The 27,140-nt window shown below is 33.8% G+C and overlaps 2 protein-coding genes across 2 annotated transcripts in view; both read right to left on the minus strand.

The window, feature by feature from the left end:
- LOC149790238 (uncharacterized) overlaps positions 1 to 27,140 on the minus strand; it is a 234,553-nt gene that overhangs the window by 119,340 nt on the left and 88,073 nt on the right. The gene's annotated exons all lie outside the window — the stretch shown is intronic.
- LOC149790240 (uncharacterized) lies at positions 2,680 to 4,885 on the minus strand. The gene is made up of 2 exons (XM_089973427.1): positions 4,630 to 4,885; positions 2,680 to 3,150 (listed from the first exon to the last, which is right to left on the minus strand). The coding sequence occupies exons 1-2, from the start codon at positions 4,815 to 4,817 to the stop codon at positions 2,997 to 2,999; spliced, it is 342 nt and encodes a 113-aa protein (XP_089829553.1). The 5' UTR covers positions 4,818 to 4,885; the 3' UTR covers positions 2,680 to 2,996.

Raw genomic sequence — 27,140 nt, forward strand, 5'->3', positions numbered from 1 at the left:
GGAAGGCTATGTAGTATTGTTACTACATCCGATTATGATGAAAACAAATCAGTGCCTAGAGATAGGGTATTCTTACTACATGTGTTTGGGGGAAAGGCTATGTAGTATTGTTACTACATCAGATTTTGAAGAAAACAAATCAGTGCCTAGAAATAGGGTATTGTTACTACATGGGTTTGGTGGAGAGCTATGTAGCATTGTTACTACATCTGGCTTGGAAATCACAAAACCAGTGCCCTAGAAATAGGGTATTGTTACTACATGGGTTTGGGGGAAGGCTATGTAGTATTGTTACTACATCAGATTTTGAAGAAAACAAATCAGTGCCTAGAAATAGGGTATTGTTACTACATGGGTTTGGGGGAAGGCTATGTAGTATTGTTACTACATCAGATTTTGAAGAAAAATCAATGCCTAGACATAGGGTATTGTTACTACATGGGTTTGGCGGAGAGCTATGTAGTATTGTTGCTACATCAGGTTTTAAAGATCACAAAATCAGTGGTGGGAAATAGGATATTGTTACTGCATATGTTTGGGAATTAACCATGTAGTATTGTTACTAGTACGTTTACTAGTACAACATGATTCACTTAACAACTTCTTGTGCTTCTTCTTATCAAACTTGATATTGTGTGTACAGGGTTTAAAATTCCTTTAAAAAGGACAAGCAAGCAATTCCTTTTTTATTCTGACAGCCATTTTATGTGCTTTTGACTGAAGTGATTACCATTTGCTCAATGACAAACTTTAGTACATCACCTAAACAAACTACTACACAGAAACAGATATTGTACTTAAGCCCACCCCCATGTGTGTTTCAGATTGCTTTAATATTAGGGTAACTAGGTACTTTATATATATAAAATGTATAAAATGTATATGTAATTATGCACAACAAATTTACTTGAAGGAGTCGATGGTCACAAAATTGTTTGGCAGTATACCATATTTACCAAATATATAACCTGTTATGAGTAATGTGGATTTTATATATATATATATATATATATATATATATATATATATATATATATATATATATATATATATATATATATATATATATATATATATATATACACATAACTTATTGTGATTGAATATAACTTATTGTGATTGTTTGAATATAACTTATTGTGATTGTTTGAATCTGGTTATCTTTCTAATGTAAACCTAATACTATTGATCACTGTTAGTGCACGCATGCAGCACAAGCCAACATTGATGTGATAGGCAAAGGACATTAGAGTTTCAGTTCATTATCAGTCAAATGTCATGTACATAAAGAAAGAGGGATACACGTTATTTTCCTGAAGTGGCATTAGATTGAATTTCGATATTAGGTATTACTCAGGATGATGTATATTTTTGGCCAACATTCAGTACATGTTGAAACGTCACATTTTGTATATTAAATTTTTTCATCATAATTTATATTTGTTGTTTATCAAGAAAATAAACATGCACATACATTTGGGTCATTTCATTATATCTGAGTAATTAAGCAAAAGCCAACGTATTCATCAGCGCAGTAATCTGTAAATGTGAATATGTGACGACTTCTAAAATTTTTATTTTATTTTCTTTAAGAAATTCAACCCTTTTACAAAGCATGCCTTTTCTTAGTTTGTGCTTTTCCTGTCTGTCATTCTTTTGTCCATTGTTATGATGCACAAAATGTTCTTACTGGAATTTTCCATGAATATGTATGTGCAATACTGGGCTGAATGTCCAAGGCTGTCCATTCTACCATCCCCATAATACCAGGATGCAGTTCGAATTGGCCCGAAGTTTCATATAAGCATTTGTAATAAATAATAATAATAGCTATCTTATAATAACAACTGCCATGTTGTTTTTGAGTAACCAATCATCAGAGTTGGGATTTAGCCTGAAATTAATGACCAAATGCTGAAATCCAGCAATCCCCACCTAAATTTCATTTTCCCACCTAAATTTCAAAATACGCTTACAAGACGAATGATCAAATTTCAAATCAAAGTGTAAAGATGAGATAAGATACAAACTATTTTATATAATATTAAGAGATCCTGAGTAGCAAGGTAAGCACATTGAACACCTTGATTTGTCTTCGTTCATCTTTGAGCAATAATACTGATTACAATTGATATCAAAACCAAGTGCTGAACATGACGATAAAACAACACCAATCACTATGTTTCTTTACTTGGGTTAAAGGTGTTTTCATGATATTTGGAATTTTAAAGGACATGTATATCTTGGATACAGCTATAGGTTTCAGATAACTTTGAGGTTTAGCTATATTAACTGAAATTTGGCTTACCAAGAATTACAACTTCCTTTCCAGGTAATGATTTTAATTTGTGTTCCTGATGGTCAATCCAATATTGGTCAATGGATGGAATTAAATATGTCCTTTGAATTTTATGAAATGTCAAAACTTAAAATAGGTAGCTTCAGAAATTTTAAAAACATGACAATATTCTGAAAGGTACTGCCAGACATTAATTAGTATGGCAGATGCCAAAAGTAAATCACCACCATGTAGTTGCCTATTCAGCAGAGGTTGTGAACACCATTTCTTAACACAATGGCCATAGATACATATAACACCTGATTTATTTTACATACCATAAAGAGTTTTTTTTTTATATTTAGTGTGACAGTTTTGTGTAATAAATATGGACTTCTACCTATATGTTTATTTTTATTCTGCCATTTACTAAATGTGAACCCACTGACATTAACAGCTAACATATATGTATGACCACCAGTAGTCTGCATAAACAAGTCTAACAATTCAGGAACATTAGTTTATACCTTAACTGATATGATGACAAAATGTATAGTAATATAATGTGAGTAACATCCTCCAGTTTGCAACCTCTGATACATTTCAGAGCACATCTAACAGTTTTGCTGGTAATGGAGTAAATGTATCTTTGTAAAAGTAAAAGAAATATTGATAAATCTGATGAATCTTAGAAGATTTAGAAGTGCACTGTAATAAACTATAAAAGTACTGTCACCAACAAAGTTAAAGGTATTTTCACAGTATGACTACGCCAAATATCAGGTCCTTCTATTACTGGTTGATCACTACCATCATCCTCATTTGTGTCATTTTCTTCTTTAGCATCTTCCAAACAAATGCTACTGTCTGGTCTTGAAGAAAAAATGAAATATTTATGACATTTCATAAAATGCTGTAAGAAGAGAAGGTTATATCTTATGAAGTTTTAGTATACAAATCTAATATTTGTTGGATTTCATATGAATATTCAGAGATTCCGATGAAAAACATTTCCAATGATATTATCTGGCAGTATGATAGTAGCTTCATTATCTTTTCACTATCTGTTACACAGTTACATACATGATAACATTTTAATCACATACAAATTCTTTATTGAAAAGATACTAAAATTTTCATTACCTGAATGAAAGATTTAAACTTGGCTTATAATCTTCATCTGACATATGGTCATCTGCTTCAAAGTTACTCTCAGAAACTTTCATTGTAAGACCAGAAAAAAACATAATAATATTCATTCCCCTCTCTCATACCAAGCTTTCAAATTTTGGAAGGTTGGTAGGAAATTTTTAGAAACTTTTTTGTGTGTGGGAAAGCGCATCAGGTATGGGAAAGTTGTTCCTTTCAAAAGAAAAAGTATGATTAAAAAAAATAAGAAAAATATAATTTTGAGTCAGCGGCTGTTTAGATCAGTTGGACAGGTAAGTGAGAAAAAAAATTCTTCAGAGGCCATCTATTTAGTATGTATGCAAAAATCTGGTAAAGCTTGGCCCCTTCCCCCCATCCCTGTACACATGCATACCTTTTTACACACACCCCACCTGCGTATGTACGCTTGCCGCACTACCACCACCCAAATTCTATAGAACGGCCTATATTTAATCCATGCAGAAGTGATGAAGGATTAATAATTTTAATGTGTTTAATAAAACAGATAGTCCACTAACATTGAATGTCTGGCTGCATGGAAGAAATAAGCTGCGTAACTTTAACAAGTTTGTCTAGTGTCCGCTATAATTAAAAACACTGAGTGAACCCTGTCAAACAGGTTCTATATTAGACAAATTGTTATCGAGGTCCCCCCCCCCGTTTCCTATGCATATGTACATATCAGCAGACACCCCCCCCCATGTGTATGTACTAAATGGATGGCCCCTATCTATGGCCTTAGTGTGGTTTGTGTTTATAATACAATGTATTCATTTCCTTCCTATGACAGTCATCTTCGTGATTTCAATTATGCATCTATAATAATACTATATTTAAGATATATTTTAATTACACATTCGTAACTTGTAGAAAAAAAGAAAGCTTTTGTAGGAGCAACTTTCTCATTCATACACAAATACCATCCACTTATAAATATATATATATATATATATATATATATATATATATATATATATATATATATATATATATATATATATATATATATATATATATATATATATATATATATATATATATATATATATATATATATATACCATTGTTTTTAGTTAGGTTACATATATCATGCATGTATCACAATTGTTGTTTTTTTAGTTTACTACACAAATACTCTCCTTTTATGTATGTATCACAATTATTGTTGTTAGTATACTTACTTAAATGGGTTGATACAACTTGTAGACTTTCCCATCATAACACTTTCCTTCTCCTGAAATTCTTCAACTCCAGACAAGCCTGTCAGCTTTACGGTGGTCTCTTTTAGCAGTGCGAAGCTGGTCCCTAACACTGCTATACCATGGAGAACACTTTTGAATTGATACTCTGCACTTGGTAGCTGGGGCATGTTTGTCGAGCAATGAACGCAGGCAGTTATCAAGTTGTTCTGCTGTAGGAGGTAAGCAAGTTGTTAGGTTTGCTTGGATGTCGTGCATTAGTTTGGTTCTATTTATCATACAGAGGTTTTTCTTAGTAGCAGTTCATTCGACATGAACAAAGCATCATCATTTATCATGGTTATTATATTGGGAATGAATGAGATATAATGCTTCAACAAATAATAACAATAATCATATTGGATTTACAGATTGTAACTCATTTAGTTAAGGACTATTCTCCCATGAGGCCATATAACTAAAATACCCACTGCATGATGATGAGCATTTGATTATAAAGCAAATATCATTTGCAAAAAATGACACAAGGAACTTTTCTATCTTCTGTTTTAGTTACTTATGCACTCTCTTTTCCACAAATGATTCATGTTCTTTGTTATTTATGTTTACAAATGCCAGCAAATAATTTACAACAAAAATATTATTCTAAATCATAGTCTAAATATAAAATAATGTACCATATTTTTTTAATGTATAATCTGTACCAACTGCAAACTATTTCACAAATATAGAATGATAAATTTCCATGCAGTAAATAAATTACTTAGATATGCATTTTCCAAAACATTTTAAACAAGTAAATATACATAAAACTTAAATAAAATGTAGTAATGCTTACACAGGTGCCATATCTAATTTTGATGTGGTTATATCAGACACAGCTGGAATCGGTATCCGATGAACTATTTGCCCAGGTGTATAAATTGTGACCATGTCTTCTGTGACATTCCTCTGTTTCTGATGAATCTTACCGTTTTCCTTGCACTGCCATTCAATTCATAACTAATGTACCCAGGAAAAATAAATGTTTCATTAGACACAATAATGCTTTATACTTTACACAAATGTGCATGCATAAAATGTCCTCAACTGTATTGCATTACTTTCCTTTACAATCATTACCATTTGCATTGTATATTTAAAAAAATAAAAATAAAACTAGTGATTGCTTCCCTCTAAATAACGTTTTATGGTTGCTGCGAAAATGAAGATGATCCTTAATTCCACTTTGGTAGCCTCAAAAACAGCAGCAGTACATGTTATGGTTTACACGTGTGTCAAGCGATATGCTCTGTACAGGCTATATTGATGCAGGGATGAAACATTTTATTGCAAGATAAATAGAATAATGTCAGTTTATATAAAACATGTTAATTTAAAAGCTATGATAAAGAATTAACTATAAGAAATAAATGGCGGTATTACAAATTGGCTGTTCATTGCAAAATTGTCACTCACCTATTCAGCAAGAATTTGGCGACCTCTCGATTATTTTTCAGGCTTAAAGTGGACTTCATTTCATTCCATCGTTCATGCTGGTCACCAATACATATGCGCGTGTTGCCATTATTTTCCCAGCGAGCTTTTTACTATTCTTTTCCCTTTCAGAATCCGTAAGATTTCGCTTTCTACCGACTTTCGATCTAGTTGCTTCCTCCATTATTTTTGTAAACACGCGTTTGCGCATGGCTGCAATTTTTTATCTTCGGGAGAGGTCAACTAAGAGGTTACATGAATATGGCGTGGCAAACAGCGAGTTTTTGTCTGCCAGACAATAATGAAGAATCGCGTTTTTTATCACAAAATTTCCGATACTAGCCTGATTTCGGCCTCGGTAAGAACACGAATCATAATTATTAATCTAAATAAGTAATTATGAACTGAAAACGAACTATATAATTTTTTTCGTTTTTACTTAGGTTGTATGCCTTTAAAAGATAAAAATGTTAATTTACAAACAATTTAATTAAGTTAAATATCAAACTTAATACAAAAATTGAAAGAACGGAACACTTCCATATATTAAATTTTATAAAGTTATATGATAATAATTTCCAAGTTTGGCTTAGATACATTGGTCCAATCGCACTATGCTGTAAGATTTTACTTGGTAATGTGGTCTTTTAGTTTTGTGAGGTTTTCTCTCATCCAGAATCTGAGTTTGTTTCATTATTCATTTTCCCAATATTCTTCTATTACAAAAACGATAGTTTCCAAATATTCATGTTTTACTTTTACCATGAAGTCATATGTTGCTTTCATAATATCTTCCTTTATCACATAGTTTGAGCCATTTAATGTATTCCTTGTGCCTTTTTATTTTGCCCATGTCCTTCAGGACATTACTATGTCCTTATATCCGTATATCAGTATGCCCATTCCAAATCCACTTTAGTGTGATGGAAAAAATATTTTAACTAAGAATGATTTAAACTGTATGCATTTGAAATTTTTCCAACACTCGGACGTCGTGGAAAATATGCTAATCAGAAGAGTTTCTGGTGTAATTTTACTAGCCACTTTGGATGGCTTGCCTGCACATCCTGATATGGCTTTTCCAGGGAGATTTACTATGTATTATTGTTGTTGTGGGCATTATTTTTTAGGCAAGGTACAGAAAAGTTTGGCTAAGTTTCATTTGTTCTTATTACGCCCTTTGTTTAAGAATTAGTTTGTAATTAGTGCTCTATTTCTTTGCTATTTTTTGCTATGTATGTATGTATGTATGTATGTATGCATGTATGTATGTATGTATGGAGTGATTTCTCTTTGTTTATTGCGCAAAATCTAAATAAAGGTATATTTACCACAAGAGTAATTGCATCTGTGGTAAAACAATTATGTGAAAACAACATACATGCTATGAATATAATTATGTTTTATCGTCCAAAAAGTCATGTGCGGCAATTATATGTGAGGAATAATGACGATATAGGATATATGTCCAATAATGATGAAAACACAGGAAATAAAGTTATAAATGGCCATGTAATTTTATATTCAGAGACTATGTTTAAGTGCCGCTTTGACAATTACCAGCTTGAAAACCGTTTCTCAAAAACTTGCATATCTTTGCGAGCTATAAGGAAGCAAATCCCAATAGATTTGTCCTTTACTTGTATAATTTCTTGTTCAAATCTAACAGAGCGATTTGAGATGTACTTTTATAATCTCTGACTATTACTCACAATGTGTTATTACTCCGAATTTGGATATCAAAGACGAAAACTGAATTGAATACACCTATACGAGATGCTGAACACCAGCTTAAGAAGTGGTAGTTTAGTCCATCACTCATAAGAACTTAACACATTATTCGGTCATACGTGTAGCTAATACGTAATAAGTCAAACTGAAAAAATCTTAAGAGTGAACAATCCTGCATTGTAATGTTTAAGAATCAACGCTTGTTTGCGTGTAATATATGTAATTTAGTGGATTGTAAAAGTGTCGACGACAACGCAAACAAACTGTAATAATATTAGAAGGACTGAGATGTTCGAAATCAAAGAATATTACTTGGATCCCTCGCATATTAATAACATTATTAATCACAACGTTTCATCTTCAAACATCAGATTTTCATGATATTTTCTTAACACTCATTGTTGTTGAAAATTCAGACCGCTAGTAAAATACGACCTGCCATTGTACAATTGCCAGTCTCAGATGTCTTATGAATTTGCAATACAGCGAACTGAGAAAGCAACTAATGTGATAGATGCAAAGCTCGTCCGTTCAGTTAATGAATGAAGCAGTAGACACGTGTATGTAAAAATAGAGTGATGGTAATATCTGATTATAACGATTGGTATTTGGACACATATGCATATCCAGTTACAGATTCGTATGTATTCAAACGCACTCGTGTAACTTCTACATACTATTAAGCAAATCTCATATTGCGTGCTTAACATTTGTCTTTCCTTTTAAGTTGTAAAGAGAAAGACTACATTGCTAGCTTTTTACCATGGTTGTACATTGTAAACGTCTTGCTGACGTAAGAAGAGTTAAAGGTAAGTATTCTTTACAGTTAGATTGTGTTTTGTTTTGTTGGAAATTTGCACATTGTCTTACTGAAAATATGCATAAATGCGGATTTTACAAAAGTATAATCCAATCATGTTTTGGGTTAGCCTGTGAAAAGACTTTCCTGATCAAAACGTACAGCTGTGTTCGGACTTAACTCGAAAGTAATTATGTATTTAAAATATTCATTAGAATTTCTAAGCGCTCACTGACATTCGACTAATACACCTTTTTGGAACGATTGTGAACACTTTCAAAAAACTGTGAGGATTGCATTATACGGTAAATCAGGACCGTAGTTTTAGACCTTTTGAAGGTTTAGAATATAATTGCAATGCTGTGTCCCTTCAATCTTCAATATTGGTTTCACTTCTTTCGGATACATAATTTAGAACTTTGAGATATAGCATATATATATTCATTTATTTATACTTAAAATTCCTGAACTGTGGGATGAAATAAATGCCAAGCAGTATTTTTATTATAATATTTCTTCACAAACAGTATTGTGCTCTGGATATTAAGTAGATAATGATTTAATATTGCAACGAGTTGAATAATATTCAGCTTTTACGAGCTGTAGCAAATAAAGCTGGATATTATTCAACGAGTGTTATTAATTTAATCTTAAATAATATGCCATTTTGAGATTATGTTTACCTCGTAGTTTTTATATTACAGGAACAAGCTTAGAGTAATGCATCTTTTTGTCTCACACTTAATTTGTTGGGAGGAAAAGAAATCTCAGACGCTAACGAAATGCATAATCTGCAATTATATGGCTAGTAATTATTAAAATGAAGTTATCTTTTGGAAATCACAATTCAATGATCAACTGTCCTACCAAATATCAAGAACATTGTAAACAGAAATGTCAAATGGAAATTCGGTTTGAAATCATATAATGTGACTCGGTCTACGTTAGACAAGCTGAATTTAAAGAGAATGTTTGCAAAAGTTTCTATCAAAGTATGTCAGCATCACCACTAATCATTACAGTTGTTAGAAAAGCATGCGACATGATAATTAATGTATGTTCCAGTTTTATTAGTGAACAGATAAGTATATTACTTGGTCTGGACACGTAGCTATCGGAATTACATCACCTAAGAAGAAATATTTTCGCATTGTTACTAGTCACCAATTGAAAATAGTGTGGATAGATAACTTTCTTTTAAATGGGAGACTGGTTTTTGTGAATATATGCTTGTGTGAACAGAGGTGAGTTTATTAACTCCTTTAAGTTCACATCGAAACGACGTTTGAAATAGGTGGATTGCATGTTACGTACATCCCCCCCTCACTCTACTCACTGACCAATACCCTAAGTTGTGTATGTAACAAACTTTCGTGGGGTACATGGCCACATTCCGACATATATGAACTTTATTCCCATTCCCTTATGGGAATCGAAATGAACAATGGCAGACAACATGTTTATTGTGTTAATAAAGCAAAAAGCAACAGAAAGGCCGAGCAGAGACAATTCACGCGATGGCGGCCGATCAGAAAATTGAATACTGCGCGAGAACTGTATTGGCTTTTTTGGACGAATCACAGCCACATAGTGTGATATGTTAACATGTTCTCATATAAAAATATTACACTGCACACAATCTATGTAAAATGCACAGACTATGTGACAAAGTCTAATAATTAAATAGTGTAGATGCAATAAATCCTTGAAAGGCACAACACATGTTGGGTGTGTTCTAAATGGCCACTATTTATATCCGGTACATTTTTTATTTCTCCCAAAAAGACCTCTAGCGTGACTCTGTGAGTACGTCGCAACACTATATTCTGGCAAGGGTTAATTGATCTACAGATAATAGTTAACAATCGTATGGATTTATTCAGACATACTTATGTAAAATTAATTGTACAAGCCACGAACACTTTGCGCCTCTCGTAATGAATATATGAATGCATTTTAGGGCAGATTAAAACGATTTGATTCATTACGTAGTCTTGTGTGTAATAATATGCTTCTCACACTCTATATTTGTTACATGAACTGAGAATGAATCTTTCACGTCACTGCACCACCTTCCTGCTATTCATTCTACAATTCATGTTCAGAAAAGCATTTATTTTTATAATAAAATCTTGCAAATCTAGCAATCATCCGACTACAACACTACCTCGATTAGCATTACTCACTGATGGCTTGACGCCAAAGTATTCTAGCACGTACAAGCTACTTGACACTGTTCGTTCCTACCGTAAGAAGAATTGTATTGACATATTTCTCGCTCATCTAGCAATATACCACTAATTCCCGTTTGTGATTTAGTGGATAGATGATGTAAGAGTGAACGAATATAAAGCAAAATTAACCCATGCATATCGATATCAATCATATGTGTAAAAATGAGAAAATATATTGTTTGCAAGTTTCTTGATATTTGTTGATTAATATTATAAAATTGTTTTGTTTCCTTCTCAGTAATATCGCTTCCTAGTCTAGCTACTTCCGCAACTTGACATGAACATAGATGTTAGCAACAGATTATAAAAAGTAAATATTTAATGTGACAAAATGATGCATATAAAAAAATTCCTTTTTGCTTTCATACCTTTTAAGGCCTTATGAAAGCATATTGATTAAATTTGTGCCAACAGAAATAGCATTTTTTGGAGGTTGACAAAAATGATGCCGGTACAATATTTGCCTAAAAGATGCAAATGCTATAAATTTAACAATTCAAATAAATAGGTGAGAAAACATGAAGATCGCGTGTTATCTTACAACATTTGATACTGTTTGTCAAGAAAAGAATCAGGATCGGATGGGTGCATATGTGTGTATGGGCGATAGACATGTTAAGCTAAAGGTTTATGCTCAACTACCACTGTCTACAATAATCAGGTAATGATTATATTGGACGAAGGATGATCCGTAAAAAGGATGAGATGTACAGAATAAACCAATCAAATTCTAAAACTATAACACATGTTGAAAACGAAAAGTATTGTTTACAGATACAGCCCTAAGCGTTCTTCAAATAGATGTATAATCCTACCATTTACCTATACCATGCAATTATGCAATTATTCTTTGTTAGTGTAATCCATGTGTTTTCAGGTTCCACCTGAAAGTACCGTTATGTAAGAAATGAAAGGAGGTATGGTAAAATTACTCAAATTACAAATATCTAGTATTAAGACGTTAAGTACAATTTAGATTGAAGTGTTGACAGGTGATCGAACACTTATTTGAATTCAATAATTTGTGTGTTTATTGTTGAATACGATCTAGATATCTAGAAATTATTACATAATTTGACCTAATATGGATCATTTTGTTTTCAATCTAAATTGACTGCAAATCCCCATTTGCATCCTGACTCTCCTAAACAAAAACGTATAAAGCTATATTTGTTTACTATTGTCTGTTATTTTATTATCCTTTGTAAGTATTTCAATATCAATCGGGATTCTTTATCAAACATTCTAATATAATATGCTGCATATAGTATGTGAAATCTTCAGTACCCTCCGCCATATAAAGCATAGCCGACCTAACATCGCAACAATTAACAGCTGAGCTATAACAAGTATTTTCAAGCAATGTTAGATGCCAACAATAGTATTCTATTAGGTGTATTAAGCGTTCTTTCCAAAATGTGGCGTAATTTGAAATTTAATATATGTTTTATTAGAAACGTAGTTCTCAAATCTTGAAACATGCATTATGGCACTACATAGATCAAATTTTACCTCTTGTACTTGCATAAGAAACACTTTGCACTTAAACTTAGTTCAAAGTTATTAGAAAATGTACCATTTGGCCGTGTCAAAATAATTTAGAAGTCGTATAATAACTTACAAGTTTTTTTAATCTCCACGCCACAAGGTAAATATTTCAAAATGTTTTTCGCGGATGCTTTGTTTCTTTTATCTGGCATGTTTTAGTAAAAAATTATATTCATGGAATTTTTCTTAAATAACTTTTGTTTACATTTTCACCTCACTAATGTAGATCATCATCCAATACGAACTGCAGCCTGAGAAACATCACAAGTTGATTCTGACAGAGATGAAAAATATTCATCGGCGATAGTTTATTGAAGTCTCCATTTCTACGACATTAAATCAGCTGATGATGTTCCCATTTAGCCGATTCTTTCGTCGCTATTACTTCAACCGTGCCCGTGGTGCCATATTGGTATGCTTTTCTATGAAACGATAGTATGAATGATGTCAGAACATCTTAACAACGTAATCAATGACCATTCGGGAAACAAATTAACAATCCAAACATTATAAAATGTGAAGTAGACTCGGTCCATATATTGATCAGGAATTGCATGATATGGGAAAGTTACAATTTAAAAGTAAAATGAAATTGCAGTTATGAGTAAGGGATTATTTCAACACATATATGTCCTTTGAATTAATTGAATCCTCCTGGGTAATAGACAACGACAAATTTAAAGATGCATCTTAGGAATTCTTATTACTAATGATTACCCGAAAATAATCTAATATTTATTGCCTTTAGAATAAGACAGTCTTACACTTTGACGCGATATTGTGATATATTAAGCTACAGATAGAGCACGTTTACCTGTACAACTTGTGTCCAATTAAATCAGACGCCATTTAAGTCTACAAGTCACCACTATCTCATTCAACAATAGCAAATAATACTTAATTCGGTGGATGTTTGCTTTTATTTTCAAACACAAGCAGGACTTTTAAACAGACCAGTATATAATTTAAATTAGGGAATATAGTACAGAAGAACTCAAAATGACGTAATTATGTATATATATATATATATATATATATATATATATATATATATATATATATATATATATATATATATATATATATATATATTTATCAATCCTCTCTGCGCCGTCCGGTGCTTGAGGCGACAGCAAAGGAGCACCATTCTGGTCTGTCGGCTGCTGTTATGTGGGCGCTCTGCAGGGTGAGGTCTCTGGTCTTGAGTTCTCGCTCCACGGTTCGGCGCCAGGTCTCTTTGGGTTTACCACGGTTCCTTTTCCCCTGTGGAGTCCATCTCAGGGCCACCCTTGGTAGTGAGTCAGGGGGCATTCGGCAGACGTGGCCGAGCCATCTCCATCGACGAGCTGCAATTGTCTCAGCGATGGTGCTTGCGCCCGCTCTGTGTCGGAGTTCCTCGTTCGACATCATGTTTGGCCAGAAGATCCTCATGATCCGTCGCAGGCACTTGGTCTGGAAGACTTCAAGATTGCGTTCTATGTTAGCAGTAGTCTTCCAACACTCTGACCCGTAGAAAAGGACGCTCAGCACGTTGCTCTTGAAGATACGGATCTTCGTGTGGGCGGTGACGTTTGTTGTCCTCCAGATGGGCTTCAGCATTGCGAAGGCCTGGTTGGCCTTGTTGATTTTTGTGTTGACTTCCCTTGTGCAATCTCCATCCGTGGCGACCTTGCTGCCCAGGTACGTGAATTTGTCTACTTCTTGTAGAGGCTGGCCCTAAGGAATAGGTTTAGTGTTCTAGAAGATGAGACAGCGCTGACCATAGACAATTTCAACAGAATAATGAAGGGAGCAGGAGAAGTAGTGTTAGGTTATAGGAATAGTAAGAAGACAGATTGCATATGAATAGAGACGTGGACTCGCACAGACGAGAGAAGATAGATTAAGAAGAGACTTTTGGACTCCAAGACTGAATACACAGAGACAGAGGATATATATATATATATATATATATATATATATATATATATATATATATATATATATATATATATATGCAAAATAATATGTCAAACAGGTCCCAAGTCATTGGGTAAACGACACGCATCGCCTTGTCTGCACACACTAGTCCATATTCCATCACGATTAAGCACACGTAGCGAAAACACGATGCAGCTGAGTCAGTGTTATATGCACTCGTGCGTAGCAGTCACTCGCATGACGACCTAGTAATTAATTCATCTATATGCACAGTTATTCCGGATTGCTATGAAAAAATCAAGATAAATATACTTAATTACATAGAATTATACATATATACCAGACAGAACTGAAAGTGCTATGTCTGGATTATATAAGACACACATTGATACTAGTAGACATAATTAATATCTAAATGCAAATAATACTATCATACAGAAATAAAGACTTTGTAATTCGTACTCTGCGCAGATTTGAACCAGGTCCGCACCCATTGCCCTGCCTGCACACACCAGCCCATATTCCATCATGACCAAGGACACATCACCGAAAATTGCATCGGAAACGGTGGTATATGGCATTCATAGGTAGCGGACACACTCACATGAATACCTAGTAGTTCATTCTCATCTATCTACAGTGTCCTTCCGTATTCGTATGAATAAAATCAAGGCATTATAACTATTATCAAGCATTGTCCTACATAATCCAGGGATAGCACTTTTCGTTCTGTCTGGTGTAACTTTATAATTCTCTCTCTCTCTCTCTCTCTCTCTCTCTCTATATATATATATATATATATATATATATATATATATATATATATATATATATATATATATATATATATATATATATATATATATATATATATTCAAGTTTGGAAAACTGAGAGTCCAGCACCATATTCTTAATATCCTGCAAGCATAGGCCCTCATTACGGACATTTTGCTTCCATAATAACAACAATGTTTACAAAACAATTATAGAAGCCAACATAATGTGCATGACAAAACTTAAATGAAATTTTAATTATTCTCCTGTAACTCTCTCTTTATGGCGTTTCTTGTGGGATTTCCGATGTGAGCTTAATAAGCCCATTCTCTTCCATGTCAAAAATAGTGCTAAACCTGGCACCCTAGCCTTCGGCAATAATGGCAAGGATTGCGAACTTGTTTTCAGAATATTATTAATGAACCAAACAAAGAAACCTCACAACTTGCTCAAAAAAACATTTCGCCAGTAGCGATAGAAATGTTATGGCAAAAAGGGCCACTGCGTATCAAAAGTGATTGAAGAAAAACTTTATTGCTACGGCACGTAATTCTTTAATGGCTATATAGGTTGTATCTGCACTTGAATGGGTCGAGACTAATGAGTTTAGAATGATATGTGAATCTCTCCGAATAAGTGTTTTTATTTGTGTGTATTTTTTTATATGATTTAGTGTGCAGGTATGCGCATATGTATATGGTTTAGATTTTTAACGTAGCTATAGCAATTTTCAGTCAGTTGCTCGCTTTTTATAATGTCATCAACGGTTTTCCAAATATAAAATTTAAGTATAACCTGTTATTTTATAAAACGAGCCTTGAGATACTTATTGGAGAGTTTCCACATTCATACGTAGTATTTGCAAAGTCTAATTCAATGGTGTATGTCATCTGCTACGCTATAGAACTATTCCAATTGAGTTATGTTTCCATACTGTGTAATATCATATTTTCATATCCTTGTATACAATTGTTCTACCTTTGCAAATAACAATTAGTTATTTTAATGAATGCTATTAATGATTGACTAACAGAGTGGTGCCATGTGATGGGAAATTGTATTTCCAATTAGATATTTAAACAAATCACGATATGGTTTCCTTTTTATGAGAGCGTTGTTTTCATACATCTTTTTTTTTTCTCGCTCGTTACATTGTCCAACATGAATGTCTTTTATACAAAATACAAACCCGCTTTCCGCTTTCATATTTAGTAAACTACACGTACACTTTTATTGGTTTTCTTAAGTCATTCCATTACATACGCATTTTGGGGGTGAGTAGGTGCAAAATATGTACAATATTTTCTTGGTGACTTCTCATTATTTTCATTATATGATTCCTTACCTTCATCGAATAACATGTCTTCTTGCTTTTCATTCTTAGAATAATTCCCCAACTGCTTCATGTTTGTTATCTCATGTTCTTAGTTGTACCCTTTCAGTAAAGAACTACTTTCCAAAAACATCCACTATTGAGCAAATGTACCTGTAATCATTATAAAACCTTTGATACACTTTTAATTTAAATGCGTGATAACTATAGTATATACCTTATTGCATTGTAATTTAATTGTGTCGTACACGTATATTTTGTGAGGTGTATCGTTTTATAGGCCAATATTTAATGTCAGACTACTATATGGAACAAGAATAGTATGTACTGCAATTCGCTCGGCAATAGTATGCATTTCAATTCGTTCAACAACTGATTAATATTTATTACCTTATTCACTTAAATCACGGTAGTACTTAGGCATTAAGTGCGCGGCTCATCGATACGTGTCTGATTATAAAGATTTACACCTGTCACACTGCACTGATGGACGCGTTCGTGAGATGATAATGGTACAATTATGTGATCTTAATGTTCATATTTTTCTAAGTACACCTATAGAGTATGGAAGGAAATATTATATAATCCTATCTTGTCTTATCACAAGATATATATATATATATATATATATATATATATATATATATATATATATATATATATATATATATATATATATATATATATATATATATATATATATATTACCGTTGCATTAATACTAGTCATTTCAAAAGACAATACTTACAGATGCCGTTGACGTCCTTGACCTTGGCTTTCTTTATTTAATGAGTGGCATGTATATGAATCTTAACTGATTTTAACTGGGAATAGTTATGCTTATTTGGGAAACTTCATTTACAAAAATCAAATTGCATATAGGAATGCAAACACCTGAGATAAAAATGTCACGGAACGTTGTACCTAATGTCAATGCATTATATATGACCGAGAATATAATATGGTTTAAATGCCGAGTACAGTTTTCTGATTTTGCCTTTAAGTACCGATCTCCAAATTTTGAAATAGCAATATACCTTCGTTGAAAAACCACTTTGTCTCCAACTGGCCGTTTCGGACTAATTTGAGATCAGCAAACGGCTTGTAAGGCAAGCTACCATTCAGGAGTATTAACTGTATGTTAAATAAGATATACACCAAAAACCGTTACGGAAGAAATTTTGCCTTATAGATGCATGTCAAGATATAAGCCGTATTATTTATTATTATCCTTTCTGTGCAATATATGTGTTTTATCTCTTGGATGTTTTAAATGCTTTCAAAATTATTCAGTGGGTATTGTCCGTATCACGTGGAATATTGTCGGTTTCAAGTTAACCATCTATGTAAATGGACAGTTTAATTGAAATCGTCTATACATTAGACTTGCCTGATAAGGTTTTCTCGTGGTGATAATAATGTCGTTAATGAGTTCTGATGAAATCGTTATAATCGTAGCGAAGCTAATTAATGTATCTTAAGTTTTGTATTCGTCTTTTGTCCAGTTTCAGGTACTAAAAGGCCTAGTCTTGTATTTTTAACTTTTTCACGAAGAGTAGCAGAACTGTGTGGAGTTTCTTGTAAAGCGGATGTTACTACTGGTGGTGATGATGGCTTGGAAGACACTACTGGCAAAGTCGCAGTTAGGGAGAAAAGCAGAGGTACTAACGTGTTTATATAAATTCGGGAGACTCTCGAGAAATCGTTCGGCAGACTGTTAGTGGCCGACAATAAAGGATTTTCCAAGAATTTTCGACCATTGCTCTGTTACTGGATACAAATCGTGCTCGCAGAGTAGACGTCACGAGATAATACATGTTCACTTTTGAAATCAAAATTATTCGATACCAATACACTGGTGAGAATATTCAACCAGCAATGAGTGAAAATCAATCATGCATGCATCCCGCTTGTTGATGAAATCATACGCTATTCACATCTGTGTATACATTTGTAGATCGATTGTTGTTGATGACAGATACATACGCTGTTCATGTGATCATATATGGTGACGTATAGCAATTAAATTAGTTTCGCTCATACTTTGACTCTCGTTCAATTGTCGTTTAAGTTACATAATCAGACTTGTTCCATTTAGGAACGTTACCAATTTATTATATCCGTTGTTGAACCCTGTGTTCATTATGCAGTCAAATATCATGATGTACTTTGTATGGTATCAGATAATTCATCATCCGATTGCAATATAAGTAAACATCCCAATCACGAATGTGCGTTCATGTTCTCACTATATCCAATACGCTCCCCTCCTCCTCCTATTACAGTATAAGACTATTTTGTAATGTTTTATTTTTATATTTAGACCAGAATATTGAGTACATTTCATCGATCGTATGATTAACAAAACAGATTAAGGTAAAATTATCGCAGGAAAAATATATTATCCTAATTGCTGTGCTCTTTCTCAATGTAGTACACGCTTTTATTACGTTATCAATTGGAAACTACTTACTAAAATAGGTCAATTTTATGATTTTGATAATGTGTGACGTGTATATTATATGAATGAGGAACTTTTCATATTAGCCTTAAACATAATTGTTCACATCCAGCTTATAATAAAACAGTTTGATGATAACATGTATGTAAGTACATGTTACGTGCCATCGATGCAATGTGGTTCATTTCTGCCATCTTTTATTTTCCTTTATAAAAAATCCCTAGATCGCTGAGTCTTGTATACAGTATGGTCTAGATCTATGATTCCTCTGGCCTTTAATCTTTGCGAAAACCTTCTGAGTCACTATTCCACTGGTCTTCAGACATTTGCTGCACATTTTGGGCCACGTGTTTTCGACAGATTCTGAAACAAACGTTGCCAGTGATATTCAACTTTGTATAGCAAAATAAACAATGGGCAATTGGTCTACAAAAATTACAAATTAAACACATGTGGTATCTAATCGTACAATTTAAATGAAATATCCGATTCAATAGCCTTCAAAATGTAACGAGGCTCGCGTCGACCAATAGTCGTGAAAACCTTTATGAAACAACATTTTGACAACTGTTCGTCAAAACGGTATAAAAGAACTGGGTAACTGACCTAGATATTGCATGAAAATTCCCCAGATGAGAGAATACAAACCATTACGTACGCAACCATAGTAATGAGTGTTATCTCATATGGATCTAGTATTAATGTATTAAGAATAGCTTACACTAAAAGGTTTTGAAAAAGCCCACAAAAACCTAACGATTTTCCATGTTGACAGTACAATATATGTAAAGCAACAAATATCTAGAATGTAGTGTTTTGTACTATCGCTTGTCGCCATGCTTTATAATACCCGAGCCGTATTATTTGCTTGTTTTTCTTTTACATCCAATAAATATTAATATTGCAGGTTACAATCACTACAGCGATTGATTACACATCAAGGCCTATAAAACTATTATTTAGTAACATTCATGCCTACATATGGAACGTCATAAAATACCCCAATCTAAAATAACAATCTACAAAAATATAACCCAATCATGTTTTGGGTTAGCCTGTGAAAAGACTTTTCTGATCAAAACGTACAGCTGTGTTTGGACTTAACTCGAAAGTAATTATGTATTTAAAATATTCATTGGAATTTCTAAGCGCTCACTGACATTCGACTAATACACTTCCTTGAAACTATTGTGAACACTTTCAAAAAACTGTGAGGATTGCATTATATGATAAATCAGGACCGTAGTTTTAGACTTTTGAAGGTTTAGAATATAATTGCAATGCTGTGTCTCTTCAATCTTCAATATTATTTTCACTTCTTTCGGATACATAATTTAGGACTTTGAGATATATGATGTTTTAGTAAATTTAGAGTATATGCACTTGGTTAGAGCGCCCCATTTTAAGCAATTCTTAGATTTGTGTGATTACTTGTGTGATTATTGGAATTCGGCGCCATGGAAATATTCCTAGCCCTAAATAATGAGCTAATTATTAGGAGCAAACGTCACAGAGTGAAGTGTTAGTGTGTTTCCATGATGTCCTGGTTCACTAGTAGTGAATTCCGACCAAAACCGAATGAATGTCCCTGTCGTAAAATAGTCCATATTAAAATCTAGTGGTATACATTGGTAGCGTGACTGCAAGGACAGTACTTACGGTATTAAATCGGTAAATTACACAACGGAATACATAAAAAGGGACTTGGCAGACACCGTTTATGTCGCCATGTGGGCGAATATGGTGCAGTTATATTGGCGAAATGTGCCTGGAAAGCATACATTGACTGGCCTAAGGTGGCGGAGTTAAAATAGTTCCCATCGTTAGGGAGTACTCATATATGTCCTAAGACGTCAACGGTTGGTGGTACGGAAACATAATGAAGCCAAAACACGCAGAGGTGCGGTTGATAGATAACTGACAGTTTGATTTATCTGTGGTCTTGCATTAATTAGAGGAAAATTTAGGTATAGAATGGACACGTCGGGCTTTCTAATTTACAAGTGAGGTTGTATGGAAGTCTTTGGAAAGTCGGGGTAAACTTATGACTTCTAGCGAGAATCGCGCCAGGGTTTGACAACCGCTTGGTCAAGTAAATACCCGTGTGCGTGTAACAATATATATATTTATTTATTTATAATTAAAATTCCTGAACTGTGAGATGAAAAAGTTGCCAAGCAGCATTTTTATTATCATATTTCTTCACAAACAGTATTGTGCTCGGGATATTAAGTAGATAATGATTTAATATTGCAACGAGTTGAATAATATTCAGCTTTTACGAGCTGTAGCAAATAAAGCTGGATATTATTCAACGAGTGTTATTAATGTAATCTTAAATAATATGCCATTTTGAGATTATGTTTACCTCGTAGTTTTTACATTACAGGAACAAGCTTAGAGTAATACAATAAGTTCTTTTTGACTCAGATGATACACATTTAATTTGTTGAGAGTAAACGAAATATCAGACGCTAACGAAATGTATAATCTGCAGTTATATGGCAAGTAATTATTAAAATGAAGTTATCTTTTGGAAATCACAATTCAATGACCAACTGTCCTACCAAATATCAAGAACATTGTAAACAGAAATGTCAAATGGAAATTCGGTTTGAAATCATATAATGTGACTCGGTCTACGTTAGACAAGCTGAATTTAAAGAGAATGTTTGCAAAAGTTCTATCAAAGTATGTCAGCTTCACCACTAATTATTACAGTTGTTAGAAAAGCGTGCGACATGATAATTACTGTATGTTCCAGTTTTATTAGTGAATAGATAAGTATATTACTTGGTCTGGACACGTAGCTATCGGAATTACATGACCTAAGAAGAAATATTTTCGTATTGTTACTAGTCACCAGTTAAAAATAGTGTGGATAGATAACTTTCTTTTAAATGGGAGACTGGTTTTTGTGAACATATGCTTGTGTGAACAGAGGTGAGTTTATTAACTCCTTTAAGTTCATATCGAAACGACGTTTGAAATAGGTGGATTGCATGTTACGGGCATCCCCCCTCACTCTACTCACTGACCAATACCCTAAGTTATGTATGTAACAAACTTTCGTGGGGTACATGGCCACATTCCGACATGTGTGAAATTTATTCCCATTCCCTTATGGGAATCAAACTGAACAATGGCAGACAACATGTTTATTGTGTTAGTGAAGCAAAAAGCAACAGAAAGGCCGGGCAGAGACAATTCACGCGATGGCGGCCGATCAGAAAATTGAATACTGCGCGAGAACTGAATGGGCTTTTTTGGACGAATCACAGTCACATAGTGTGATATGTTAACATGTTCTCATATAAAAATATTACACTGCACACACTATATGTAAAATGAACAGAATATGTGACACAGTAGAATAATTAAATAGTGTAGATGCAATAAATCCTTGAAAGGCACAACACATGTTGGTGTGTTCTAAATGGCCACTATTTATATCCGGTACATTTTTCATTTCTCCCAAAAAGACATCTAGCGTGACTCCGTGAGGACGTCGCAATATTATATTCCGGCAAGGGTTAATTGATCTACAGATAATGGTTAATAATTGTATGGATTTATTCAGACATACTTATGTAAAATTAATTGTACAAGCCACGAACACTTTGCGCCTCTCGTAATAAATATATGAATGCATTTTGGGGCAGATTAAAACGATTTGAATTGTTACGTAGTCTTGTGTGTAATACTATGCTTCTCACACTCGATATTTGTTACATGAACTGTGAATGAACCTTTCATGTAGCTGCACCGCCTTCCTGTTATTCATTCTACTATTCATGTTCATAAAATCATTTATTTTTATAATAAAATCTTGCAAATCTAGCAAATCATCCGACTGCAACACTACCTCGATTAGCATCTGACGCCAAAGTATTCTAGCACGTACAAGCTACTTGACACTGTTCGTTCCTACCGTAGGAAGAATTGTATTTACATATTTCTCGCTCATCTAGCAATATACCACTAATTCCCGTTTGTGATTTAGTGGATAGATGATGTAAGAGTGAACGAATATAAGGCAAAATTAACCCATGCATATCGATATCAATCATATGTGTAAAAATGGGAAAATATATTTTTTGCAAGTTTCTTGAGATTTGGTGAATCGCATATTGATTAATATTATAAAATTGTTTTGTTTCCTTCTCAGTAATATCGCTGCCTAGTCTAGCTACTTCCGCAACTTGACATGAACATAGATGTTAGCAACAGTTTATAAAAAGTAAATATTTAATGTGACAAAATGATGCATATAAAACATTCCTTTTTGCTTTCATACCTTTTAAGGCCTTATGAAAACATATTGATTAAATTTGTGTCAACAGAAATAGAAGTTTTCGGAGGTTGACAAAAATGATGCCGGTACAATATTTGCCTAAAAGATGCAAATGCTATAAATTTAACAATTCAAATAAATGGGTGAGAAAACAAATGAAAATCGTATGTTATCTTACAACATTTGCTGATATTTGTCAAGAAAAGAATCAGGATCGGATGAGTGCATATGTGTGTATGGGCGATAGACATGTTAAGCTAAAGGTTTATGCTCAACTTCCACTGTCTACAATAGTCAGGTAATGATTATATTGGACGAAGGATGATCCTTAAAAAGGATGAGATGTACAGAATAAACCAATCAGATTCTAAAACTATAACACATGTTGAAAACGAAAAGTATTGTTTATAGATACAGCCCTAAGCGTTCTTCAAATAGATGTATAATCCTACCATTTACCTATATCATGCAATTATGCAATTATTCTTTGTTAGTGAAATCCATGTGTTTTCAGGTTCCACCTGAAAGTACCGTTATGAAAGAAATGAAAGGAGGTATGGTAAAATTTCTCCAATTACAAATATCTAGTATTAAGACGTTAAGTACAATTTAGATTGAAGTGTTGACAGGTGATTCAAACACTATTTTTGAATTCAATACCTTCTGTGTTTATTGTTGAATACGATCTATATATCTAGAAATTATTACATAATTTGACCTAATATGGATCATTTTGTTTTCAATCTAAATTGCAAATCCCCAATAGTATCCTGACTCTCCTAAACAAAAACGTATAAAGCTATATTTGTTTACTATTGTCTGCTATTTTATTATCCTTTGCAATCATTTCAATATTAATCAGGGTTCTTTATCAAACACATAAGATGTGAAATCTTCAGTACCCTCCGCCATATAAAGCATAGCCGACCTAACATCGCAACAATTAACAGTTGAGCTATAACAAGAATTTTCAAGCAATGTTCGATGCCAACAATAGTATTCTATTAGGTTATTGAGCGTTCTTTCCAAAATGTGACGTAATTTGAACTTTAATATATGTTTTATTAGAAACGTAGTTCTCAAATCTTGAAACATGCATTATGGCACTACATAGATCAAATTTTACCTCTTGTACTTGCATAAGAAACAATTTGCACTTAAGCTAAGTTCAAAGTTATTAGAAAATGTACCATTTGGCCGTGTCAAAATAATTTAGAAGTCGTATAATACCTTACAAGTTCTTTTTATCTCCACGCCACAAGGTAAATATTTCAAAACGTTTTTCGCGGATGCTTTGTTTCATTTATCTGGCATGTTTTAGTAAAAAAATATATTTATGGAATTTTTCTTAAATAACTTTTGTTTACATTTTCACCCCACTAATGTAGATCATCATCCAATACGAACTGCAGCCTGAGAAACATCACAAGTTGATTCTGACAGAGATGAAAAATATTCATCGGCGATAGTTTATTGAAGTCTCCATTTCTACGACATTAAATCAGCTGATGATGTTCCCATTTAGCCGATTCTTTCGTCGCTATTACTTCAACCGTGCCCGTGGTGCCATATTGGTATGCTTTTCTATGCAACGATAGTTTGAATGATGTTAGAACATCTTAATAACGTAATCAATGACCATTCGGGAACCAAAATAACAATCCAAGCATTTTAAAATGTGAAGTAGACTCGGTCCATATATTGACCAGAAAATGCATGATATAGGAAAGTTGCAATTTAAAAGTAAAATGAAATTGCCATTATGCGTAAAGGATTATTTGAACACATATATGTCCATTTAATTAATTGAATCTTCTTGGGTAATAGACGAAGACAAATTTAAAGATGCATCTTAGAAATTCTTATTACTAACGATTACCCGAAAATAATCTAATATTTATTGCCTTTAGGATAAGACAGTCTTACACTTTGACGCGATATTGTGATATATTAAGCTACAGATGGAGCACGTTTAATTGTACAACTCGTGTCCAATTAAATCAGACGCCATTCAAGTCTACAAGTCACCACTATCTCATTCAACAATAGCAAATAATACTTAATTCGGTGGATGTTTGCTTTTATTTTCAAACACAAGCAGGACTTTTAAACAGACCAGTATATAATTTAAATTAGGGAATATAGTACAGAAGAACTCAAAATGACGTAATTATGTATATATATATATATATATATATATATATATATATATATATATATATATATATATATATATATATATCAATCCACTCTGTGCCGTCTGGTGCTTGAGGCGACAGCAAGGGAGCACCATTTTGGTCTGTCGGCTGCTTTTATGGGGGCGGTCTGCAGGGTGAGGCCTCTGGTCTTGAGTTCTCGCTCCACGGTTTGGTGCCAGGTCTCTTTGGATCTGCCACGGTTCCTTTTCCCCTGTGGAGTCCATCTCAGGGCCACCCTTGGTAGTGAGTCAGGGGGCATTCGGCAGACGTGGCCGAGCCATCTCCATCGACGAGCTGCAATGGTCTCAGCGATGGTGCTTGCGCCCGCTCTGTGCCGGAGTTCCTCGTTCGAGATCATATTTGGACAGAAGTTCCTCATTATCCGTCGCAGGCACTTGGTCTGGAAGACTTCGAGATTGCGTTCTATGTTAGCAGTAGTCTTCCAACACTCTGACCCGTACAAAAGGAAGCTCAGCACGTTGCTCTTGAAGATACGGATCTTCGTGTGGGCGGTGAGGTTTGTTGTCCTCCAGATGGGCTTCAGCATTGCGAAGGCCTGGTTGGCATTGCTGATTCTTGTTGTGACTTCCCTTGTGCAATCTCCATCCGTGGCGACCTTGCTGCCCAGGTACGTGAATTTGTCTACTTCTTGCAGAGGCTGGCCCTAAGGAATAGGTTTAGTGTTCTAGAAGATGAGACAGCGCTGACCATAGACAATTTCAACAGAGTAGTGAAGGAAGCAGGAGAAGTAGTGTTAGGTTATAGGAATAGTAAGAAGACAGATTGGATATGAATAGAGACGTGGACTCGCACAGACGAGAGAAGACAGATTAAGAAGAGACTTTTGGACTCCAAGACTGAATACACAGAGACAGAGGATATATATATATATATATATATATATATATATATATATATATATATATATAGTTTGGAAAACTGAGAGTCCAGGACCATATTCTGAATATCCTGGAAGCATAGGCCCTTATTAATTACGGACATTTTGCTTCCATAATAACAACAACGTTTGCAAAACAATTATAGAAGCCAACATAATGTGCATGACAAAGCTTAAATGAAATTTATTCTCCTGTAACTCTCTCTTTAAGGCGTTTCTTGTGGGATTTCCGATGTGAGCTTAATAAGCTCATTCTCTCCCATGTCACAAATAATGTTAAACCTGGCACCCTAGCCTTCTGCAATAATGGCAAGGATTGCCAACTTGTTTTTAGAATATTATTAATGAACCAAAAAAGGAAACCTCACAACTTGCTAAAAAAACATTTCGCCAGTAGCGATAGAAATCTTATGGCAAAAAGGGCCACTGCGTATCAAAAGTGATTGAAGAAAAACTGGATTGCTACGGCACGTAATTCTTTAATGGCTATATAGGTCGTATCTGCACTTGAATGGGTCGAGACTAATGAGTTTAGAATGGTGTGTGAATCTCTCAGAATAAGTGTTTTGTTTTGTGTGTATTTCTGATATGGTTTAGTGTGCGGGTATGCGCGTATGTATATGGTTTAGTTTTTTAACGTAGCTATAACAATTTTCAGTCAGTTGCTCGCTTTTTATAATGTCATCAACGGTTTTTCAAATATAAAATTTAAGTATAACCTGTTATGTTATGAAACGAACCTTGAGATACTTATTGGAGAGTTTCCACATTCATAAGTAGTATTTGCGAAGTCTGATGCAACGGTGTATGTCATCTACTAGGCTGTA

The sequence above is a fragment of the Sinohyriopsis cumingii genome, chromosome 10, assembly GCF_028554795.1.
Source record: "Sinohyriopsis cumingii isolate HCF-2022 chromosome 10, ASM2855479v2, whole genome shotgun sequence".
Classification (NCBI taxonomy): domain Eukaryota; kingdom Metazoa; phylum Mollusca; class Bivalvia; order Unionida; family Unionidae; genus Sinohyriopsis; species Sinohyriopsis cumingii.

Coding starts and splice junctions, on each gene's coding strand:
- LOC149790240 (XM_089973427.1), bottom strand. CDS start 4,817: ATGCCCCAGCTACCAAGTGCAGAGTATCAATTCAAAAGTGTTCTCCAT. Junction 3,151..4,629: donor AGTTGTATCAACCCATTTAA/GTAAGTATACTA, acceptor TTTTTCTTCAAG/ACCAGACAGTAGCATTTGTT.